The sequence below is a fragment of the Monodelphis domestica genome, chromosome 5 (assembly GCF_027887165.1).
Source record: "Monodelphis domestica isolate mMonDom1 chromosome 5, mMonDom1.pri, whole genome shotgun sequence".
NCBI lineage: Eukaryota > Metazoa > Chordata > Mammalia > Didelphimorphia > Didelphidae > Monodelphis > Monodelphis domestica.
The window spans coordinates 200995736-201020345 of record NC_077231.1 but is presented as its reverse complement, the minus strand read 5'-3'; the positions used below and the strand labels follow the sequence as shown (position 1 = coordinate 201020345).

Here is a 24610-nt window from a genome sequence, read left to right as displayed (position 1 = left end):
TGGAAGGCAAGAGTTTTATGAAAGAAGAAAGGAAGAAAGAAAGGAAGAAAGAAAGAAAGAAAGAAAGGAAGGAAGAAAGAAAGGAAGGAAGGAAGGAAGGAAGGAAGGAAGGAAGGAAGAAGGAAGGAAGGAAGGAAGGAAGGAAGGAAGGAAGGAAGGAAGGAAGAAGAATGAAAGAAAGAAAGAAAGAAAGAAAGAAAGAAAGAAAGAAAGAAAGAAAGAAAGAAAGAAAGGAAGGAAGGAAGGAAGGAAGGAAGGAAGGAAGGAAGAAAGAAAGAAAGAAAGAAAGAAAGAAAGAAAGAAAGAAAGAAAGAAAGAAAGAAAGAAAGAAAGAAAGAAAGAAAGAAAGAAAAGAAAGAAAGAAAGAAAGAAAGAAAGAAAGAAAGAAAGAAGAAGAAGGAAGGAAAGAAAGAGAGAGAGGGAGGGAGGGAGGGAGGGAGGGAGGAAGGAAGGAAGGAGGAAGGAAGGAAGGAAGGAAGGAAGGAAGGAAAGGAAGGAAGGAAGGAAGGAAGGAAGGAAGGAAGGAAGGAAGGAAAGAAAAGAAAGAAAAACAAATTGATTTGCAGAGAGGCACACAGCCTATATGTGACTTCTCCATTCTTTTCATTAGGTTACACTAAATCCATCTCCTTTTGTAATCCTGTTCCCTGAACCCCTACTTCCCCCAGAGCTCTCCTTCCATGCCACAGACCTTCCCCCAGAGGTCTGCCCCCACCTCTCGGTCCAGGGCCTTCTCTCTGGAAACATTCAGACGAATTGTCTTCCCTTCCAGGGTATAACCAGTGGGCATCAGGGCCACTTAGGCAGAGCTGCAGGCGCCGGTGGTCTGTGGGTCCCCAAAGCCTGTCAGGTTGGCCAACGAAGGAGCCATTGGGGCTGTTCTCTGGGAGCTCTGTGAAGATGTTGCTGCCCCCTGAGCACTGGTCTGCACCAGCTGAAGATACACAGACAGGTATAGACCAGACTATTGAAATTGTTCTCTTAAAGGTCACCAAGGGGTATCTTAATCTCCAAATTCAGTCACCTGTGCTCATCAGCCCATTCTTCTGACCCTTTCTGTAATGTTTGACACTGCTGACCACCCCTTCCCTTGTGAAATACTCCTCTCTAAGCCTTCTTCTCTAAGCACTCTTCTCTGTTTATCTTTCTTGTTGTCTCTCCTAAACAGAGAAGTAACCAGTAAGAAGTAAAAGGGACTTGGGCCCAAGGTGTTCACATTATGTGGAGTAACAGGCTTATGTCTCTCTCTGCGGTCTTTCAATGAACCCTCAACACTACCACAGGGACCCTCCAGCACAGATCTACTTTGCTAGATTGGGGGGGGGGGGCAGCTAGGTGAGGCAGAGGATAGAGTACTAGGCATAGAGTCAGGAAGAGCCTCCTCTCCTGAGTTCAAATCTGGCTTCAGACACCTACTAGCTGTGTGACTCTGGTCATTTCATTTAACCCTGTTGGTCTCAGTTACTTCATCTATAAAATAAACTGGAGAGGCAATGGCAAACCACTCTAGTATCTTTGCCAAGAAAACGACAAAGGGGATCATGAAGAATCAGGCAGGAAATAACAATGACCACCTAGATTTTAGCAAAAAGATATAACAAAGTATCTTTTCCTCTTCTGGAAAATATGGAAAGATGTGGACTAGACTATGATATAATTAGAAGGACCTAGAATTGGATGGGTAGCAGCCCTAGAAAGACTATTGATAGTTTTACTAATTTATTTTATTAATAATGTTTAAAATATTTAATATGTCAATATAGAACATATTTTATTAATAGCTCAATGTCAACTTGGCAGTAGGGTTTCAGTGGAATACTTAAGGATCTATGCTTGAACCCATTTAACATTTTTTCAGAGGCTTGGCCAGAGGCATAGATGACGTCTTATTAAATGTGCAGATGATGCAAATCTGAGAAGAGTGGCTAACATGCTGCATTACAAAATCGGGACACAAAAAGATCCTGGCAGTCTAGAGCCCTGAGTTTGTAGCTGATACAATCTGATACTACCTTCCACCTCTCCACACTGTTGCCAACTGTTGCCATTTGTACCTTCACCACATCTCTGGTACACATCCCCTGTTCTGCACTGTTAGATTGGTTTCTCTTCCTCAGGTGTCTCTCTTCCATCCACCTCTCACCTATCAAAAAATGTTCCTAAAGTACAGATCTGACCAAATTCCTCCTCCTGTCTAACAAACTACAGGGGCTGTTCTAGGGAGGTTTCTCACTCTGCTCCCCTCTCCGACACCCTAACCTTCCAGACCCTGACCAACTTCCCTGGTGGCCATAATCCTAAAGGACCAGTCTCCATGGCCAAAGGAATTATGGGAAAGGGAGCTGCCAGCCTCATCCCGATACCTGTGTTTAGGTGGAAGGTCGCAAGTGCAGTGAACAGCAATGCATGCCATGTCCGCCTCATCTTGGCCATTCCAGCCTCCAGAGTGTGCTTCTCTCTCTTGCCCACTGTGGGAGAGAAGGTGGTGTCTCTCTCTCTTTGTTTCCATTGGTAGGGTCTGACACCAAGTCCTTGAGATCTCCAGGCCCTTGAATCTACTGGTCTCCTGGGCTTGGTTCCAGCACAGAGACCCCCTCTCCATCCCCAACTCATCTCCAGCTTCTTCCCACCCACAGAGGAGAGAGGGGGCAGACTTAGAGCATACCCCGAGTTTCCTGGTGGGCGAAGGAGCCTAAGCCCAGATCTCCTGCCCTATCGGAGGGAGGGAGGTGGGTATGCTCCAGTCCTCCCTTTCTGTAGTAACTCTCCCTGTAATAAAAGAGAGGAATGGAAGAAGAGAAAGAAGCGGAAATGGATGGAGGACCAAGATGGTGCTCTCGTCTTAGCTCATCTTAGCTTTCTTTCTGAATATGCTGCCCGTGCTTTGTGATGTGGTTCCAAATCCCCCCACCCCAGAGGAGGGCTGTCCTGCGTCAAAATGGAGGGGATGGGATACACGCCTGGGAGGCCTGGCAGAGTTAGCAGTGAAACCAGACAGGCAGAAGAACGTCATGGTCTGTCCCACAGATGGCCAGAAGCACAGCTTAGACATCCCGGTCTTGAGCAAGGGTTCAGGCTGGGAATTCTTGAACCCTTAACAGGACTGTGATCTTTAACCTCACTCAACCTTAGTCAGTTAGACGAAGAATTGTGGGATAAGGTGGAGGGAAGGAGCCCCTTTGCCTTATGGGATACCCAACTTCTTCCTGAATTCCTGCAGGCAACTGCTTCGTGCCTGGACTTTTAGCCATCCAAAACCCTCCTGTTTTTCCAACTTTGGCTTTTTGTTTACTGGTCATCACAGACTAGAAGTCTGGAGAATATTTTGGTCTCTGACTTCCTGGCTAGCCCTGTGCGACCTAAGCTTTCTCTCCATTTCTCTAGAGGCTTTAGGACTTTCCTCTTAGCCCTGGTGTCCAACATGGAGCCAGCCCTTCCTTTTCAAAAGGAAAGCCAGGAATCTGCTGTGCGCCTGGACTCCTGAGTCCTCCCAGTGTCTCTGACTGAGCTTGCCAACCCTTCCTCCACCCCCACCCCCCCAACGCTTACCTGGAGGGACCAGCAGTTTTCCTCATTTCCCAGTGCCCTTGCCCACGGTTCCATCAGTCCCCAGACTAAGGGGTCAGGAAGCTCATGGTGCTGAAGTCTGGAGCACCTCGGGAGTAGCTCTTTCCTGCTCCCAGGTGCAGAACTCCGGATGGGACAATGTCCGGGTACCAGTGGAAAGACTAGTCAGCTCAGAGCCAAAGGGATATGGGTTAAGATGGTGGCAGCTGGCACACTGGGCTCACCCTCCCACCCCCCCTTAGGTCTAAGATAATAGCCTTAGAAGCAGTTCTTCCTTATGCCCCACCCCCACCTCATCCCTATGCACAGTCGCTAATAAGATTATCTCATTTCATTCTGCACACTGTCCAGTACCCACATGAATTCCAGAACAGAGAAACTGGTACTGCAGAGAAAAGGCATCACAGAATCACAAAATCTCACTGTTATAGGACGATATCACGTGAGCCTCTTCCCTTATCTTCCGGATTACCCCCCCATTAGATAAGCATTTTGAGGGGCATGACCCGTTTTGTCCTTTCTTTGAATACCAGGCACTTAAAACAGTGCCGTGCACACAGTAGGCATTTAATAAATGCTTACTGACTTGACTTCCCATGAAGCTGAGCATATGTGGAGATGGGCCAGGGGGGGCATCCCATGGGGCATGCATGGAGCTGAATCAATACCCTTCCTCTTTTCAAAGGCACAAGCACTCTGACCCCAGCTTAGAGGGCTCTTTCTTAGGCCCCCTGAAGGGAGTGAGATGGAGTGGTTGAAGATGATTAGCAGCCGAATCTGAAGAAGTTGCCACTCCATAGACCTTAAAAGGAACCATAACATATGATGATTAACTGTGATCCATGTAACTATCATCAACAAGGCAAGGACCACCCAGTATAACTCCAGGGGACTCCCAAGAAAAAGGCTATCTGCCGCCACAGAAGGGCAGACAGAGTCCGAATCTGGGCTGAAACAGCTTTCTTCATTGTATTTCCCCTGTGACTTTTTCTCTAGTGTAAGCAATATGTGTCTTGTTTCACAACATGATGAGCAGGGAAATGTGTCATATGATAATATCTGTGCAGCTTATCATATTACCTGACTTCTTGGGGAGAGGGAAGGAATGGGAGGGAGGGAGAAGACACGAAATGCAAAATGTCAGAAAATGAGTATTAAAATTATATTGACAATCTGAATAAAAATAAGGATGTTAAATAAAAAAGAGGAATGACTTGTCCTCGCTACCTTCTCTTCCTCTATGTTGAACGTGTTGAGGTTATTCTACTCTTGTCTCTGACTTTGGAGGGTAGGAGAGGAACAAGAGAGTCTTTCTCACCTCCCCAGATGAAATGATGACTTCAGGCAGTAAGAAGAATGTCTTATGCTTGTTGAGGTGAGCCTGACTATATCACCTGTCTTTAAGTTGCCTTTTCTGCTTTCTGCTTCTTTCCCTGAGTACAGATAACCAAAGAGCAAGATAGATTTCCCTGGCCTCCAGTGTCTCCAAAAGAAGAAGGAGGAGGAGGAGGAGGAGGAGGAAGAAGAAGAGGAGGGAGAAGAGGAGGAGGAGGAGGAGGAGGAAGAGGAAGAAGAGAAGGGAGGAGGAGGAAGAAGAAGAAGAGGAGGAGGAGGAGGAGAAGGAGAAGGAGAAAGAGCAGGGGAAGAAAGAAAGAAAGAAAGAAAGAAAGAAAGAAAGAAAGAAAGAAAGAAAGAAAGAAAGAAAGAAAGAAAGAAAGAAAGAAAGAAAGAAAGAAAGAAAGAAAGAAAGAAAGAAAGAAAGAAAGAAAGAGAGAGAGAGAGAGAGAGAGAGAGAGAGAGAGAGAGAGAGAGAAAGAGAGAAAGAGAGAAAGAGAGAGAACGAGAGAAAGAAAGAAAGAAAGAAAGAAAGAAAGATAGAAGAAAGAAAGAAAGAAAGAAAGAAAGAAGAAAGAAAGAAAGAAAGAAAGGAAGGAAGGAAGGAAGGAAGGAAGGAAGGAAGGAAGGAAGGAAGGAAGGAAGGAAGAAAATGTTTTGATGGATATTTTCTGTCACTTATGTCATCATGGTTATGCCCAGGATCTTTATCATTCCTATTTCAGAAAGTCATCATAGCCAACAAATGGTATTTTAAAAAATAATATTTTCTTTTTCTCAAGTTATATGTAAAGACAGTTTTAAACATCCGTTAAAATTTTTTTGAGGTGGCAGCTGGGTGGCCCAGTGTATTGAGAGCCAGGCCTAGAGGCAGGAGGTCCTGGGTTCAAATTTTGCATCAGACACTTCCTAGCTGTGTGACTCTGGGCAAATCACTTCACCCCCATTGCCTAGCCTTTAACACTCTTCTGCCTTGGAGCCAATACACAGTATTGACTTCAAGACTGAAGGTAAGGGTTTAAAAAAAATTTTTTTTTAGTTCCAGATTCTCTCCCTCCTTCTCACTCTTCCTTCCTTCCTCATTTCCTCCTCTCCCTCCTCCCTGAGATAGTAAGCAATCTGATATAGATTTTCCATGTGCAGTCATGTAAAACATTTCCATAATATTCATATAACTGGTTGATTCATTCAAAAAATCAAAAAAATGTGGAATGTTTAACACCCTTGGACCCTGAAGGGGTTTGGGGGGGTGGGTTCATATATCTCTTCACTTGAATCCTGCTTGATCTTCATAATTTTGGTATTTTTTTTAAACTCTTACTTCCATCATAGAATCAATACCATATATATTTGTTCCAAGGCAGAAGAGTGGTAAGGACTAGGAATTGGGAGTCCAGTGACTTGCCCAGGACTACACACCTACAAAGTGTGTGAGGGCAGATTTGAACTCAGGACCTCCCATAACTAGGCCCAACTCTCAATCCACTGAGCCACCCAGCTGCCCCCCTGTTACATTTACTTTTGATTTTTTGGCACATCCTTATTCTTTCCATTTACTTTGTTGTAATTACTGTGCAGGTTGCTTTCTTGGTTCTGCTTACTTCACTTTGCATTGGTTCATGTAGATCTATCCATACCTCTCTATTTATCACAAGCATCATTTCTTACAGGACAGCAATATTTCTTTACAATCATACCACATTTTACTTTACAATTTATATCAGGCAGCACAATTTGTTTTACCATCCTCCAACTGATGGGCATCTACTTTGTTTCTAATTCTTTGCTATCATGAAAAGTACAACTGGGGCAGCTGGGTGGCTCGGTGGATTGAGAGCCAGAGTTGGGAGGTCCTGGGTTCAAATCTGAACTCAGACACTTCCTAGCTGTGTGACCCTGGGCAAGTCACTTAACCCCCATTGCCTAGCCCATACCATTCTTTTACCTTGGAACTAATACATAGTACTGATTCTAAGACATAAGGTAAGATTTTAAAAGAAGAAAAAGGAAAAAAAAAGAATCAATTAGGTGTGGGGTGGAACAGTTGGGTGGCTCAGTGGATTGAGAGTCAGGCCTAGAGATGGGAGGTGCTGGGTTCAAATCTGGCCTTAGCCACTTCCTAGCTGTGTGACCCTGGGCAAGTCACTTAACTCCCTCGCCTAGCCCTTACCACTGTGCTGCCTTGGAACCAATACACAGTATTGATTTTAAGATAGAAGATAAGAATTTTAAAAAAGTGCAGCTAAATATTTTTGTGTCCTATGTCTGTCTTTCTTTCTGTCTTTCTTCTCTTACCTTTTGTCTTAGAATCAATATTGAATTTTGGTTCTATGGCAGAAGTGTGTTAAGGGCTAGGCAAGGGAGATTGTGTGACTTTCCCAGGGTTACACAGTAGGACATTTATAAGGTCATATTTGAACCCAGGACCTCTCATCTCTAACCCTGGCTTTCAATCCACTGAGCCAACTAGCTGCCCCAGAATCCTCCTAAGCACTTCTTAAGGGATTTTCCTTGGGTCTCCATGGCAGGCCAGAGATAGCTAGGTGACTAAATAGATAAAGTACCAAGCCTGGAGTCAGGAAAACTCATCTTCCTGAGTTCAAATTTGGCCTCGGACTCTTACTAGCTGTATGACCCTGAGCAAGTCACTTAACCCTGTCAGCCTCAGTTTCCTCATCTGTAAAATGAGCTGGAGAAGGAAATGGTGAACCACTCCACAATCTTCACCAAGAAAACTCCAAAGGGGGTCCTGAAGAGTTGGACAGGACAGAAAAAAAGGTGATTGAACTAAGGGGGACATCCTGAGCCAGAGAATAGGAAAAGAGTCTGACTTCCTTCTTGGGTCAGGCTTCCTTTGGTGTTCCTAGGGCCAGTCCTGGGGCCTTTTGGTGGGAAGAGGGCTGTCACCATCACCACCACCTCCTCCTCCTTCTCTCTCCTACCCAGCTACAAGTTCTACATCAGGTTTGGGAAAGATCTCAAATCCATCTGGTCCATCAGACATCCTCCTCGCAACACCCCCAATAAGTGATCATGCCGTCCCGCCTCCCCACCTCATTAGCCAGCAGTGGAATCTGTTTCTTTGCACAAAGTCTAAATCTTAGATGCTTTTCTCTAGCTGCTCCAGAACAATATTCCAGCTGCATTCTGACCCAGGCAGAGTACGGCAGGGCAGTCCCCTCCCATATTCTCCTTTAATGCAGCCCAAGGTGAGCTTTTGATCCTCTAAAACCTCCTATTTTTTCCCCATAAGAGCTAGAAGGGATGTGTCCATATGGATCTGGCCATACATCCCTCATTGTGTATGTGTGAAGTGAATATTTTGAAAGCAAGTTTAGGAGTTGATGTTATCTCTGTAGCCTGATGCCTCTGCTTGTCTGTCTCTTTGGATACCTCACATGCTCTGGATGAAAAAGGATTGCCATTCCTCTCTCATTGGGAATCCTGGTGCCCACTCTTTAGAGCACACCTAGCTGTGTGACCCTGGGCAAGTCACTTAACCCCATTTGCCTAGCCTTTGCCTTTCGGTCTTAGAGTGAGTTGCCCAATGCTCTTGAGAGCAGGGGTCTTTAATCTTTAACCTTTTCTGGGTCATGGACCCAGGGGTATACCTGTAAATCAATCTATAAACATGATAAGTGCTTACTATGTGGCAGGCGCCATGCTAAATGATGAGGATGCAAAAAGAGGCAAAAGATAGTCTTGACCCAAGGGGGAGACGGCAGTGGAAGGTCACACTACCTAGGTAGGAGAACAGGGCAAATAGAGTGAATCGAGAAGCAGAGATGAGGAGAGAGCTATGATACACACTTTCATGTTCATGGCTCCAGTACAGTTTCCAAAGGACCCTCTTATCCTTGGTTATTTATTGATCACATATTCTTGAGCTTCTACTCCAATTTGTTCTGATGAGACGGGTCACCAGGGTGTGCTGACTGGGTGACCCTTGGACTAGAAGAACCTGAGGCGTAGGAAGGTTGTTTGCTTGCCTAATGCTATAGCTCACAAACCCCCACCAGCTCCCATGATTATCAGCTGTTATCAACTGCTTAACCTGACAGTTAACTTTTAGAAAAGGGTATTTATATCTTTGGTATAGTAAGATCTGTTAGTAAATCCCAATTCAAATCCCACCCCCTATAGAAAACTCTCCCAACTCTTCTGAATTCTAGTACCTTTCCCCTGCTTTCCCTCAGTGCCTTCCTAGTCTATAGGGATGTGCCGGTGTTCCGGGCACCTCTGGTGTGAAGGTCTGCTGAGCTCTTTTCAGGGTTTCTTTCCTCCTCTGGTGTATGTTTTTCACCCAACTCTTACCTGTTCCAAGAAGCTATAGCATGCCCAGTGGCCACATCCCAGTAAACGGACTCAGGAGTTGAGGTAAACCAGTTGAGAGTAACCAACAGGCATTGAAGCCATTGGTGAGTTAGAGGGTTGTCTCCCCATGGCACATGAAGACTTGTGACAAGGTGGACAATGGAGGAACATGGAACCTGCATACTAGAATACCCCAATCTTGTGCATGTTCCTTATTCCCTATGGCAAACCCCAAAACATACCTCCACCGGAGTTTGGAAAGGGAGATGCTAAGTGACCAGAACCCCCCAAATATGCCAACCCTGATCCACAGGGTGTGGAAGCTTCTGCTATGAAAGAGGCAGTTTGGTCCAACAGTCATAAAGGTGGCGGAAGCAGGCTCAGGGGAGTGCTCAGGGCTAGGTCACACATGGAAGTTCCCAAGGTCATCCACTTCCTCAGCAGCCATCACTCATCTTCTTGACTTTTGTCTTGCCACTGGACTTGAATGACTCTGGAAGAGAGAGAGTGAAGCTGACAGCTTTATGCAACTCTGCTTCACTTAAATTCAATTTATGTTCCACTCAAGAGACATCACTGATGAGGTTATTTTGGTTCTCTTTGAGTATAGAGGACAACAACAGATGTGGGAGAAACACACCCAAGTCTGTAGATAGCAGGGTCTTGCAAGCCCCAAGAATGGGAAACTCAAATGTGGTTCAGTCCAGGAGAAAAGAATTTTATTTGACGAAATGGTGGTTTATGGTGGTATAATAGTGGGTGGAATAGTCTGGGGGCTAACTAGATAGCCCCAGAGCCAATGGTTAAGTCCGGAGGTTAGTAGGGTAGCCTCTTTGGAGCAGATAGTAGCAGCTCCTCCATAGAGCAGCAGCCTCCATCATGGAGTGGAAGTTTCCACACCCTGTGGATCAGGGTTGGCATATTTGGGGAGTTCTGGCCACTTAGCATCTCCCTTTCCAAACTCCGGTGGAGGTATGTTTTGGGGTTTGTTGCCATAGGGAATAAGGAGCATGAGCAAGATTGGGGGATTCTAGTGGGTAGGTTCCATGTTCCTCCATTGTTCACCTTGTCATCATTTGTCAGGGAGAGGTCTCGCTGCCCTTCTAGGGGGGATACGGTACATTGGAGGATCACTATAGGTAATTAATTATTCCCAAGAACAATATAAGCAATTAATAAAACAGAACAAATACAAAGCTGATGCCTAGCATAGAAAGTTACTAATCTGGTACACAGAATGGATAATTGAACAATACACAATTCATGTTTGATTAATGCTGAAACTACAGGTGTTGCAGTTGATGTTTAACTAGTGCTAACTGGTGAGAAATGCAAGATTTCAGAGTACGAGGGTCCTGTTTCTATTGCTGCCCCTCACTGCCCACTGCCAGCCCACACGGCAGCCAGCCTTCCTTCTGTTAATTCGTTCCTACTTATCCAGTATGTTGTTTACTGTGGATATATTTGTTTGCATGTTTTTGTCCCTTTTTGTATCCCTGGGGTTTAGCACATTGGCCGGCACATAGTAGGCTCTCAATACATGTTTGTTGATTAATTATAAACATTCCCCCAAGGTCTGTGACACACTTTTCTGCCAATACATCCAGATTCTAAGGAAAAGTGGTCTCGAACTTGGAGAACCCTCGTGCCAAAGGAATAACTCACTGCTCCTTGGGACTGAAAGTCCCTTTCTACTGCATTGTGGAGAATTCATGAACTAGCAAGCTTAGTAGGTTTTCCCTTTGTAGTTTTTTCTGCTGGGCTCTTTGTGGAGTCTTAAATGGACTTTCTTTATCTCCTACAGGCTGACCTACCCTTCCAGGAACGCTACTGAGACACCAAGAGAAGACAGAAGTCCAAATTCTCTGAGGTCCCCCAGGTCTCCCACTAAGTGAGGCAGGTGAAAGGAGGTTGAGACCAAGCTCAGACTCTCCTTTTCTCCCCCATCTAACTGCTGGCTTCATAAAGGACCAGACCATGTCCCTCAGCCAGTATGTACAGATTTCCTGTGAAATCTAGGGAAGTCTGCCCCTTGCTCATACCTAGTGAATAACGGAGATAGATGCTCATCTGATAAATAGAGCAGATCCAAGTTCATTTTTTAAAAGTTACTCAGTGAGGCAGTTGGGTAGCTCAGTGGATTGAGAGCCAGGCCCAGAGACAGCAAGTCTCAGGTTCAAATATGACCTCAGATACTTCTTAGCAGTGTGATCCTGGGCAAGTCACTTAACCCCCATTGCCTAGCCCTTACCACTCTTCTGCCTTGGAACAAACACAGTATTGATTCCAAGATGGAAGGTAAGGGTTAAAAAGAAGAAAAAGTTAATCTTGCAAAGATGCCAGCACCAGAGATTGCCCTTTCCCAGAGGGAAGCTTCTAGGGGCTGAAGACTGAGTGGAGTTTAAGAGAAAAAGAGTTTTGATGGGCAGAGATGAGCCAGGTAGAGCTGGGAGGGACCATGGATTGGATGCCAGAAGGGACCTCTGAGGCGGTCTAATCGAACCTCAAATTTTGCCCGGTAAGGGACGGAGGCTCAGGGTCACAGAAGTGGCCACTCTCAGAGAGAGGCTTTGAACCTGGCTCCCTTGGACTTTCCACTGGCATAAGGTCTCTCTGCAGGGCAAGAGGAGGAGGGACACTAGACTGTCTGAACAAAGGCAAGAGAGGCAGCCTCGATGTTTCTCTCCCCACCCACCCCCTGTCCGGCCCCAGCCTCCCCCTTCCCCCCCCTCCACCACCCAGCCCCTGGCTCTCTCCCTGAGTCCTAGAGAGCTGCCTTCAGTTCTGTGACTCAGGAAGCGCCAGGGAGAGAAGCATGGCCTTTCCGGGAGGCCCCTGGCCCCTCTTCCCAGCTGTTTTTCCCCTCTTTGTCCTGGCCCTGGCACTCCCCAAGCAGGAATTCAACTTGCCCAAAGCAGAGGAGAATGGTAAGAGCCTGCTGGGGTCCAGGCTGGAGGTGGGAGGGAAGGGGCTCACTAGCCTCGCTTCTGCCTTTCCCTGGGCTCTGATCTGACTCGATTGCTCCCACTGTCTGTTTACCAGCCTTTTAAAAATGGGAGGGGGTCGGTGTTTGTTTCTGGGAGGGGAAGGGACAGAAGGCACTTGGGGAGGGCTGAACCCAGGACACAGCGGGGAAGTAGAGGAGGGCATTTGAAAGGAAGTCAGAGAATAGCGATGGAGAGGACGCTCCCTTGGAATCTGAAGTTAATTATGCTGAGTGTGGGGAAGGGGGAGGGAGAAAGAGGCAAGAACAGGAGCCCAGATCGAATGCCTTTGTGTTCTGGGTGCCTGCTCCTTCCCTGCTGGGCGGGAGGCGGAGGCTGGGAGAGATGGGGGCGGGGGGAAGGGCCAAGAAGGCTCCCAGACAGGAGAGAGGCAGAAACTGAGATTTGGTGGAGACAAGGGCAGGGAGAGGTGAAGAACTAAAGATGGGAGATGGAACCAAGGCACAGCTGACTAGGCTTCTTCTCTTCAGGGTCTCCCCGAGCCTGGGACACTCTGTTACAGCAGGGTGACATCACAGCCTCCCAGCCCCCAGCCTCTCTGGTGGTGTATCTCTTGGAATCTGGGGCCAAGGTCTAGCAAGAGATTCCGAGGGTGGGGGTGGTGCTTCAGAAGGAGGGTGGTTGAGGGTAAAATCTGGTGACTGAGGTTAACTAAGGCTCAGGGAGAAGAGTTGAGGCTGGGCACTGGAGCTGAAGATAACTGGGTGGTCCCAGTGCCAAGACCTTTTTCTTTCTCCCAGTGAATTGGTCTCCTTGGTATCTCTCACCCAACATTTCATCTCTGCCTCAGTGCCTTTGTCCACTCTTTCCCCTGTGTCTAGGGTGAATCCATCTTTCTATCTCTTCAAATCTACTTTCTCTGAGATCTCAGCTCAAATACCACCTTCTCCATGAATAAAGTCTTTCCTGATCCTCAACTATCAGTTATTGTTGTTCAGTTATATTAGACTCTTGCTGACCCCATTTAGGGTTTTCTTGGAAGAAATGCTGAAGTGCCTTGCCATTTCCTTCTCCAGTTTATTTTACAGATGAAAAAACTGAGGCCAACAGGGTGAAGTGACTTGCCCACGGTCACAAAACTAGGAAATGTCTAAGGCTGGATTTGAACTCAGGTCTTCCTGATTCCATGCTCTATCCACCATGCCACCTGGCTGTATATGGGATACACATGCCTCCTCCAATTTACCTTATTTTGCCTTTACTCCTATGGCTTCCTGTTGTTCCTCTAATAGAATGTAAGCTCCTCAAGGGCAAGCAAGGATGGTTTCATTTCCCCCCTTAGTATCCTAAGTGCACATAGTAGCTACTTAATAAATGTTTGTTGATTAACTGACTTATTGTATGTTTCATCAACTGAACCCCTAAAAGAGAAGAATGAGGGGAAGGGGAAAGTGGGACACAGATGAGAGACTTAGAGCCTCCTTGGGGATGACTGTCTCTCAGATCTGCCAGTTTTCTAGCTCTGGATCAGCTGGAAGCTTTGGACAGCAATCCCCTGGTGGGTAAATGCCAAGGGAATCAGGTACTGGGGTCTGAGCCAGGGATTTCTGCCTGGAAGTGAAAATTCCAGGTACCTCCTTGTATCCTCCAGCCCTAGCCTGGGCTCCCCCCCTTTTTTAAATTATATGTAGAAACCATTTTTGACAATTGTTATCTGACATTTTAGGATTTAGATTCTTTCCCTCTCTCCTTTCCCTCTTCCCTTGAGGTGGCAAATAATCTGATACAGGTTATGCCAGTGCTTTCTTGCAATACATATCTCCACATTCCTTATGCCCTGAAAGAAGTCACTTATCACACATACAACAAAAAACTCCCACGGAAATAAAGTGAGAGATGGCATGCTTTGATCTGCAGACTCCAGCAGTTCCTTCTTTGGCTGGCATTTTTTATCATGAGTCCCTTGGGTTTGTCGTGGAAACTTACTTTGCTGGTAATAATGAATCCTTCACAGTCGATTGTTGTATAATATTTCTGTTACTGTAAACATTGTTTTCCTGTTTCTGTTCACTTCACTTTGTATCCGTTCATACAAGTCTTACCAGATTTTTCTGAAAGCATCCTGTTCATCATTCCTTATGGAGCAATAGTATTCCATTACAACTATGCACCACAGCGGGCTGCTTGGTAGCTCAGTGGGTTGAGAGCCAGGTCTGGAGACAGGAGGTTCTAAATTCAAATTTGGCCTCAGACACTTCCTAGCTGTATGACCTGGGCAAGTCACTTAACTCCCATTGCCTAGTCCATATCATTCTTCTGCCTTGGAATCAATATATAGTATTGATTCTAAGACAAGGCGGTAAGGATTTTAAAAAAACCAACCACCACATACCACAACTTCTTCAGTTATTCCCCACCTGGTAGACATCCTTTCAGTTTCCAATCCTTCGCCATTACAAAAAGAGCTGCTATAAATATTTTTGTACAAGTAGGTCCTTTTCCTCTACCTCTGATCTTCTTAGATTATAGATCCAGCCTCCTGGGTCAAAGGGTGTGGGCAGTGTAGGACTCCAGCTGCAGAAGCATCAGGGTACTAGATTGAGTCTGTTGTAGTGAAAATTTCACCTTTTAAGATTGTTGTAATATTGAACAATGGCCGCCAAGGAATTTACTTATGAAATTCCTAAAATGAAACACTCAAGTCAGAATGGAGTTTATGGAGGTTTAATCACAATGGGAGTAGGGAAAGGAGAGGGAGAGAGGGAGAGAGGAGAAAAGGGAAAGGGGCTACTCAACCTCTGACCAAGGCAGAGGGAGATTAGGCCCAAAGGGCCAAGGTGGAAAGGAATCAGTCCTTGACTCACGTGACCGATCTGAAGGGAAGCTGTCTGCGGGCGTCCTCCCTGTTCAAGCTTCTCACATGAACTCACGTCTAGCCCTGTCCACAGGAAGTGAGCGAATTCCAGAGGCTGCTCTCTCCGTCACTTCCTGTGCCTCACAAGTGCCAATGGTGGCTCAAGCTTGGCTTAGGACAGCCCAGGTGGGCAGTTAGTTGTTTCTGATTTGTCATTGACTAGCACATGCCCATGTAGTGTGGGTGTGCACAGTTTTGGGTGCTAGACCAAGATAGAGATTTTAAAATTCACAATCCCCCCTGATGATGATTGGGGGACTAGTCTCCCCAATTGATCACTAAACATAAGTATACTGCACCCCAAAAAATTCTAACTGTAAGTGTATACAAAATTTTTACCCACTAAGAGAAAAACTATAATAGTTGTAGATATGGGGAAATAGAGGAGAAAGAAGGACAGCAAACCAATGTTTTGCTGGGCGCATTGACAAAAGCCAATTAGGGGGCAGTCCCCTTTGGCATAAGAGTGTACGTTCAAAAAAATGTTCAATCAACCACACCCCAAGGTTCATTCGGGATCTTCCTGTAGTGAAAAGGTTTAGATATCTTTCTGCAAACAGTTCATTCTCTGGATTCAGTTAGTTAGCAAGCTTCTTCTCTGAAGATCTATCTCGAACAAAACTTAAATCTTGGATTTTATGAAATACAAGTCCATGCAGATTGGTCTATTGGCACAAGTGGTCACTACTTCCGCTGCTGTCAGTGTCATGAATAAGCAGGAGTTAGATGATGGGATCAGGCTATTTGCAAGTCACTTTACCCCATTTGCCTCAGTTTCCTCATCTGTAAAGTGAACTGGAGAAGGAAACAGTAAACTTTTCTAGTATCTTTGCCAAGAAAACCCCAAATGGGGTCACAAAGAAACTGAAACTGAACAACAACAACTAGTAGCTACCATTTGCTGCTTCTAGTAGCTTTGGGAAGATGAAGAAGTCATTGGCTAGGTTCTCTAGTCCCTTGATTGCCAGACTTCCATGAATGGAACACCCACCCAGAGCCTTTGAGTCTCAGTCAGAAGTCTAAATTGTAGCTGCCCATGCATTTGGCTGTGTCCTTTGCCAAGGCACCCAAGGAAACTGGCTTCCTCATTCCTGTGTGATTTCTTTTTCCATTTCTACCTTTGACAGCCCAGGAGCTGGGAAATGTTGAAGACTTGGCAGAGTCAACAGAAGAGTGAGGGATCAAATGTAAATCTATTCCAGAGCCAGTGCAGTACTCTGAGAAGTGTCCTCCTTACAGGACTGCTGCCCCAGGAGGACCTGGAGGGTTAGAAATAATTGCCCTCTCCTCCTCTGATTCTGGGGTGAGAATGTAGGAGTTGAGCATCCCACTAAGTCCTACCCAGATCTCTTCAACTCTATTTCTCTGCCCATTCTGCTCCATATGCCTTGTAGACACTGCAGCCCTGGACCCAGGACAGCCAGCCAGCCACGATGGCATCGGTCACTCTCAACAGCTGGCAGTCGTTGACTCATCTCCTCTCTGTGGGCCTTTGGAAGAACAGTTGCAAAAAGTGACTAAGCAGCTATGGGAGCTGGGAGTCAGAGTGGCAGAACTTAGGGAGCAGGTAGGAATGGGGCTATAGACATATGGGGAAGTGAGGGCATGGGGTGCTAGGGGCCAGATGAGGGGAGGTGGGTAAGGGTAAAAATGGGAGAGGACTCACAAAAGGACAATGAATAGAGCTTTAGAAATGGAAGAGACCTCAGGGATCAGCTAATATCACGACCCTCATTTTTTAGATAGGGAAACTGAGTCTGAGAGAAGCTAACTAAGTCTTTACCCAAGTCATATAGGCAGTAATTAGCAAACTGAGATTCAAACCAAGGTCCTTTGACCAAATCTAGTATTCTTTCTTTCCTTAAAAAAAAAAAATAAACCTACCCTTCTGTTATAGAATGGATGGATACTAAGCATTACTTCCATGGCAGAAGAATGGGACTAGGCAAAGAGAGTTAAGTGATGTACTAAGGATCACATAGCTAGGAATTGTCTACTCAAATCTGAACCAGAGACCTAATATCTCCAGATTTGGCTCTCTAGTCATTGAGCCATCTAGCTGCCCCACTTTCTATCTTAGTATAAATTCTAAGACAGAAAAATGGCAAGGGCTAGGCAAACAGGGTTAGGTGACTTGCCCAGGGTCATACAGCTAGGAAGTATTTGAGGCCAGATTTGAACTTAGGTTCTCTAGATTCCATGCCTGATGTTCTATACACTGTGCTACCTGCCTGCTCTCCAAAAACATTAAAAAAAAATTAACGCATGTTTTCTTGACTCCAGACCCAATGCTCTCTCCATCAAGCCACCTATCTTCAAATCTTGCTTCAGACACTTAGTAGCTGTGTGACCCTGGGCAAGTCACTTAACTCTGGTTTCTTCCATTGTAAAATGAGAGGGTTGTAACTGGGAGCCTCTAAGGTCCCTTCCAGCCCTATCACCTTATTGTTTCTGTCTTTAATGATTCCTCTGGCTAAGAGTAGAGGACAATTGATCAATGACACATGTAAAACCCAGTGGAATTGCTCATTGCTACGGAAGAGGGGTGAGAGGAGGGGAGGGAAAGAACACGAATCATGTAACCATGGAAAATATTCTAAAATTAATTAATTAATTTTTAAAAAAGAGTAGAGGACAAGACCTCAGAGCCAAGAGAACTATACCCAGGTTTAATGCTGTCAATACCAAGAATATAATCCAGTGCAGAGAGCCCAGATCTGAGGCTCAGGCAGTCTTTTTTAATTTTTATTTCTAAAATAAACATGTATTTATCTCCCTCCTAACTAACCTCTTTTGGGGGAAAAAAAAAGGAAAGCCCAAGCTCTTGTCATAGATAGGTAGAGTTAAGCCAAACGGATTATGCCATTGACCTTGTCCAGAAGTGCTGGCCTTGTTCTACTCCCTGGGTCCAGCGCCTCTCGGTCAGGGGCAGGGTAGCCTGCTTGGTCCTCAGACTCCTGGCATTGGGCTTGGTTATGGCATCAGACATCCTTTCTGAGCTCTCCATTCCGTGATGCCCTGGTTTGCTATTTAGTTCTGCTCTAAGGGTGGCACGTGCCCCTTCTCCACTTTCCCACGTAACCGGGGCTCCGTGAGGGTGAGGAGGTGAGAAAGGGGAGCAGGCATGCACACTGTCACCCCTCTCCCAGAACCTGGACTTGCAGGCGAGGGTGAAGCAGCTGGAGTCCTGTGAGTGCCGCAGACCCCCTTGTACCTGGCAGGGGCAGGAGTGGCCAGTGGGAACCCGCTGGGAGCCGGACGCCTGTACTCAGTGTGTCTGCATGGAAGGGGAGGTTCAGTGCTCCCTCATCAGGGATGTGGCCCACTGCCTCGGTGAGTTCTATGGCTATCCTGTGGCACGCCTTGTGCCCTGTGGCCCTTAGGGACTGGGGGTCACCTACAATGACTCTTCTGTGTTTGGGGTCAGGATGCAGCCATGGGGGCCGGACCTATGGCAGTGGGGAGACCTTCTCTCCTGATGCCTGCACCGCCTGTCACTGCCTGGTAAGCCCTGGAGTTTTCCCATGCCTGGCCTGCACACATACACACTTGTCTCTCTCCATCATCTTTCTCACACCTACTCTTCCTCTCTCCTTCCCTCTTAGTGCAGGACAGTTTGGGGTTCCCTGAAGAGCCCAAATTGAGATTAGTGTAGATGGGCCAAAGGGAGACAGAGATGCCTCCAAGATTTCAGCTGGTCCCTCTTCCTCCTGCCAGGGCTGCATTCTTGCTTTGGATTCCTAGTTTCCTAGAGGCACAGTTGCCCAACGTCTCTTCTCCTTCTCCCCGGCAGGAAGGAAAGGTGACATGTAGCCAGCCGCTGTGTTCATGGAAGCCCTGCCTAGACCTCAAGAGATGCTGCCAGGGCTGTGAGCCAGGTCAGTCACTTGTCTAGCCCCTCTCCTCCCAGACCACTTCGGGCACTGACTGTGGCATCTCTCTCAGGATGCTCATGGTGGGTAGGCATTCAATCAAGGCGCCTTGTTCTACTACCCTGTCAAAAACTGTTTTACTGGGGGGGGGGGGGGACTGGGTGGCTCAATGGATGGAGAGACAGGAGATCCTGGGTTCAAATCTGACCTCAGACACTTCCTAGCTGTGTGATCCTGGACAAGCCACTTAACCCCCATTTGCCTAGCCCTTGTCCTTCTGTCTTAGAGTTGTTACTAAGACAGAAGTAAAGATTGTTTAAAAAAAAGAGTGGATGAGATGGCCAAGCAAGAGGATGAAAGAATGAACAACTGCACGGATTATAGCATTCATTTATTAAACATATACCATTTGTGGGAAGAGAGATAATAAACACATTCATGTGTAGGGAAGCAGAGGCACCCACTCTTGCCCCTCATCCTTTGTATCTTTGGTCTCAGAGCCTGAAGGCTACATAATCTGCCCCGAGAACCGAAAAGCTGGAGAAACATGGTATCCAGAGCCCTGTGTCAGCTGCACCTGCCAGGTAAAGATCTGGCCCTTCCCTGGCCAGAGCCGGTGCCCAAGGCTGCCACGGCTGTTGGTGATGAGATTTCTGCAGGGAGGGCCCTTGGGCTTATGGAGGTCTGTGCTTAGGGGGAGGCCAGAGAAGAGGACTTTCTCTCCTCTCCCACAGGATGGGACTGTTCAGTGCATGGAGGCCTCGTGTCCAGAGCTCAGCTGCCTGGAGAGTTACGTCCCGCCAGGGCAGTGTTGTCCCATCTGTAGGCCAGGTGACCTTCTCCTCCTGGATGGTTAGCAGCCCTGCCTCCACAGAGCAGCATCCTTACTCCCCAGGGCTGGGAACCCACCGTCCCTCATCTCCATCACGCCAGATCCAGGAGGCTCAGACCTGCTAAGTTATCCCTGTGCCCTACCAGAGACAAAACCAAACTGCCTTCCCCAGTCCCACACAGACCCCAGGCCAGTGCTCCATTCATGGTGCTTCCTGCCCACATCCCCACCTTCCCCTCAATTCCTTCCCCTCCCCATGTTTTGCCCTCCTATCCCTCCCTCCCTTGCCTGGAGCTGCCTCTGGAGAGGGAATGGGTTCCTTCCGTGAGCTGCCTCTCCCTTCTTCCCAGGCTGTGAGTATGAGGGTCAGCATCAGGAGGAGGGGGCAGCCTTCCTGTCCAGCTCCAACCCTTGCCTTAGCTGCACCTGCCTGGTGAGTGAGGGCCCCCCTGCCTGCAGCTCTGCTTCTGAGCAGCTGTCTTTGGGATGCTTGTGCCCTTGGAGGCTCACTTGTGAGATTCTCCACCATTCCTCCATTCTCTGGGGCTGCCTCATGCCCTGTTACCCAGTGTCTGGGGGCAGGAGGTTGGCTCTTTGCCTCCCAGCCCTTCCCCACTGGGATTGGGCTCTGCTGCATGCCAATGTCTTTCCTTTTTTCCTCCCTATCCTGAAGCTCTCTGGCCTGCCTTGCCACATCACTTCACTCTCTTGGTCTCAGAATCTTCATCTGTAAAATTAGGGGGTTGGACTGGAAGGCTCCCAAGGTCTTGTCCAGGTCTCATTGTATGATCCTAGGAGTCCATCATCCTCTGCCTGGGTGTCCTGCCTCTTTATGTCTTGTAGAGGAGCCTGGTTCGCTGTGTGCCTATGCAATGCCCACCTAACCCCTGTCCTAACCCGGTCTCAAGACCTGGACACTGCTGCCCAAGCTGCCAAGGTGAGAGCCTCTGCCTGCTAACCTCTATCTCTCCTCAGCCAGGTCTGAGACCTATTTATGGATGGAGATCAGGTCTCCTAGGATCCTTGGAACCTGGGTAATTTTCCTTCCAAATGGGGAGCCTTTGGATGATCTGCTTGGCAGCAGATAGAGGAGAGTCAAAAAGACCCAAATTTAAATCCAATCTCAGACACTTATTAGTTGTGTGACCCTAGATAAGTCATTTAACCTCTGTCTGCCTCAGTTTCTACAACTATAGAATAAGGATAATGATAGCACCTATCTCCTGGGGTTGTTGAGAGGATAACATTATTAAAGCCCTTAGTGCAGTGCCTGGCACATAGTGATACTTTAATGTTTCTTTCTTTCCTAGACTTAGAATTAAAGGAAGCCTAGAATCAAACAAAATACAAGAGAATATTAGAACTTCCTGGGCAAGTCATTTAATCTCCATTGCCTAGCCCTTTCTGCACTTCTGCCTTGAAACTATTACACTGTATTGATTCTAAAATGGAAGGTAAGGGTTAAAAAAATTAGACTTGATGAGCTCATTCAGAGAGGGCAGAAATCTTTTTCTAAACCAGTCTGCTTCACTTGGGGTCTTGACCTGAAAGAGCATTGCCACTTCCATCAAGCAAGTTCAACCTAAAATTGGTGGAAAAAAGAGCAATGGCTCCGTCTTTCCAGTTTTAAGGACAAAGGCCACCAATCAAAGGAAGATACCCCCAGCCATGTGGTAGGAGGTAGAGAATACAGTTAGGCAAACCAGGCATACTCAAAAGGCCCCCTCAATGGCATCTCCATTTTAGAACTGTCATGCCCAGAAGCCCAGATTATAATAAATATTAGCAATTATTATTATTGGTGCTGGTTCTACTCTTGAAGAAAAGAAGGCTTCTTTCCTTCTAGTTCCAGTTAGCATCTTAACCTAGTGGAATCATGAGAATCAGGACCTGAAGGAACTTTAGAGATCTCTTCCAATGCTATCATTTTACAGATGAGAAAACCGAGACAGATGGGGAAGATAGCCTGTCCCAGGTAGTAAGTGGATTCAAATCCAGCTCTCCTAATTCCAAATACAGGGTTCTTCCTTCTTGACCACACTGCCTTCCATTGTTGTTCAGTCTTTTCAGTTGTGTCCAACTCTTCATGACCCCATTTGGAATTTCCTTGGCAAAGATTCCAGAGTAGTTTGCCATTTTCTTCTCCAACTGGTCTTGACCACTAGTGGATGCTCTGAGCCTGCCCCAAGAAGCTCAAGGCAAGAGCTCCAGTCTATGTAGCTGGCTCTGCCATTTAAAAATCTGTACTCTTTTTGAATCTTTTACTACATTGTTTCTTAGTCTAGTGGTCAGAGAAGGCCTTTCCTTTCCTCTCCTCTCCTTCAGTGCCTCCTCTGAGACAATGCTCTCATTGGCCAATGGATTGGTTACACATCTTCACAGCCCAGTCTATCAACTTCATGTGCTTCCATTGATGGCTTCTTCTCAGGCATCCCCAGGACAGAAGTCTTCCAGAATCCTGGGCTATGATTGGAGGCAGGGCATTTCAATAGAAAGGAAATTGCACTCAGAAAGAGACCAGTTCTACTTTACAAGAGAAGACTGGACTAGATCCTTTTCAAGGTGTCTTCCTGCTGTATGATTTCATAGACAATAATATCACAAATCCCTCACACATGAGGCATATGGACTCTATCCACCCAAAGTAGGAAAGTCATCCATCATGGGATGGGTGCAATATCCCCAATTGCCATAGTATTGGACCAGTACGTTCTCTGTATACCCATGCAGTGTGTGTGTTCAATGGAGAAGAGTTTGCCGATGGGGTCCAGTGGCAGCTGGAAGGGCAGCCCTGCACTACCTGCTCCTGCCAACAGGGGATTCCTGTGTGTGAGGCTGTGCCCTGCACCCCACCTCCTTGCCAGCATCCCACTCAGTTCCCAGGTGAGTGCCCTGTTACCCGTATCCTTCCCCTTAAGAGTACAGGGATGACCTCTGCTCAAACCACATGTGGTACCTAATCCATTGCCTGAGCATCCCCCAGATGACCCGGCTTCTCCAAGAGATACCCCTTCTTCCTCTTCCTTGGCTCTGGCCTTGCTCATCCAGCCCTTCCCAGGTGCCTGCTGCCCTGGGTGTGAGAGCTGTACGTACCAGGGACACATCTATGCCAACGGGCAGAACTTCACAGACCCCAGCCACCCGTGTCACACCTGCCACTGTGAGGTACTTCCCACTAATGCTGGCTCCTGAACCATAACCCCCATATTTATATGTGAGACTGAAACAGAGTCCCCATAGCAAAGGATTTCCCCCTACTGCTTTAAAAAAAAAAAAGGTCTTATTGTTGCTCTTAAGAATAAACCCCTGTCACTTCCCATTTATTTCTCCACCTTTAAATCTGACACTTACTAGCTGTGACACTGAGAAAGTCACTTAACTGCTGTCTGCCTCAGTTTCCTTATCTGTAAAATGGGGATAATAATAGCATTTGCATCCTAATGTTGTTGTGAAGATCAAATGAGATCATATTTAAAGCCTGGCATATAGTTGGTGCTTAATAAATGCTTGTTCCCTTCTCTTTTCCCCAGTCTACTCCCTCCCCAACCAAAAAAGAGAACCCTTCTTGGTAACAAACACATACAGTTAAAAAAACCAAAGCATCAGCCATGTCTAAGCAATGCATGCTTTTTTTCTGCATCTTTGTCCATCCCCTCTGCACAAGAATCTTTGCTACTCAAAAATCAGTAGAGCAACAATATTTTTGTAAGAGTGGAACCTTTCCCTCTTAGCACTTACCATCTTCTCCTTACTCTCAGAATGGGACGGTCCTGTGTGCTCCAACTGACTGTCCACCCACCACCTGTGGCAGGCCCCAGAAAGCACCAGGCCAGTGCTGCCCCAAGTGTCTAGGTATGTGTATATATATTCAGTGCCAACCTGCCTGGATCAGTCTTCCCCAGTCCCCCTCTCCCCTTAAATACAGATTGGTCCAGCTGCTCTGCCCCCTCCCCAACATTGTATTTATGGAATCCATCCTGCTCCTCACTACATCCCTTCGCAAGCCTTTTCTATCTTCCCCATTCTCTCCTCTGGGTTAGCCCAGGGTTTCAGTCCTTTGAATTTCCCAGCATTCAAAACATAGGAGGGGAGCAGGGATAGTGAGGATCTTCCAAAGCTTCTCATACCTTCTAGCCATCCATTGGACCAGCCACTATTTACTCACACTCCAGCTCCCAGGCTCACTCACAAATGTTTTCATGTTCCCTAGAGCTGTAACTACTTTGGGGCCAAATGAATTTGCCTCCCAGGTCCTGCCCTGGTGGAGGGGAGCTTCTCCCTCAGTTTATTGGACATTGGGGTTTGCTCACTCTTGGGAGCCCATCACTGTTGTGCCCCCCTCCCAGGACTCACCTTTTTCTTCGCTCCCAAGAAGGGGAAGGGTGGGAAGGGTGGTCCTCCTCTCCCAGCATGACCTCACCCTTAGTCAGACTTCAACATACTAAACTGGTTTTGCCCCAGGGGAAAATGTCTTACTTTGGCTCTGTTGGGCACACAGATTTTTGTTGTTTAGTTGTTCCCAGTCATGTCTGACTCTTCATGACTCCATTTGGGATTTTCTTGGCAGAGATCCTGGAGTGCTTTGCTATTTCCTTCTCCAGTTCATTTTACAGATGAGAAACTGAGGCCAACAGGGTTAAGTGACTTGCCCAGTGTCTGAGGCTGGATTTGGACTCAGGTCTTCCTAACTCCATGTCCAATACTTTACCCCCCTACACCCCCTACATGTGAGCCTAGAAACATAAACCCAGTTCTCTTCCATGGTTCTCACATCCGTATTATCTCTGGCCCAAACTGGTGCAATGCCCTCCACTAGGTAGGACCTAACAAC

General features: G+C 46.8%; 1 protein-coding gene across 4 annotated transcripts in view; it reads left to right on the top strand.

Moving 5' to 3' along the window:
* Nucleotides 1-11959: 11959 nt before the first annotated feature.
* Nucleotides 11960-24610, top strand: part of KCP (kielin cysteine rich BMP regulator) — a 40106-nt gene continuing 27455 nt past the window's right edge. For 2 of the 4 annotated variants that reach the window (XR_008912298.1, XM_056799686.1), the window contains exons 1-12: nucleotides 11960-12143; nucleotides 16470-16642; nucleotides 18225-18408; nucleotides 18503-18579; nucleotides 18869-18953; nucleotides 19446-19531; nucleotides 19682-19778; nucleotides 20130-20212; nucleotides 20623-20716; nucleotides 22510-22662; nucleotides 22838-22944; nucleotides 23538-23631. Coding sequence is in view for 3 of the 4 variants with exons in the window: in XM_056799686.1 (XP_056655664.1) it covers nucleotides 12032-12143; nucleotides 16470-16642; nucleotides 18225-18408; nucleotides 18503-18579; nucleotides 18869-18953; nucleotides 19446-19531; nucleotides 19682-19778; nucleotides 20130-20212; nucleotides 20623-20716; nucleotides 22510-22662; nucleotides 22838-22944; nucleotides 23538-23631 (1345 nt within the window). In the remaining variant the exon portion in view is untranslated. Of the gene's footprint in view, nucleotides 12144-16469; nucleotides 16643-18224; nucleotides 18409-18502; nucleotides 18580-18868; nucleotides 18954-19445; nucleotides 19532-19681; nucleotides 19779-20129; nucleotides 20213-20611; nucleotides 20717-22509; nucleotides 22663-22827; nucleotides 22945-23537; nucleotides 23632-24610 lie in introns of those variants that run through there. The other 2 variants (XM_056799687.1, XM_056799688.1) reach the window with 2 other exon arrangements.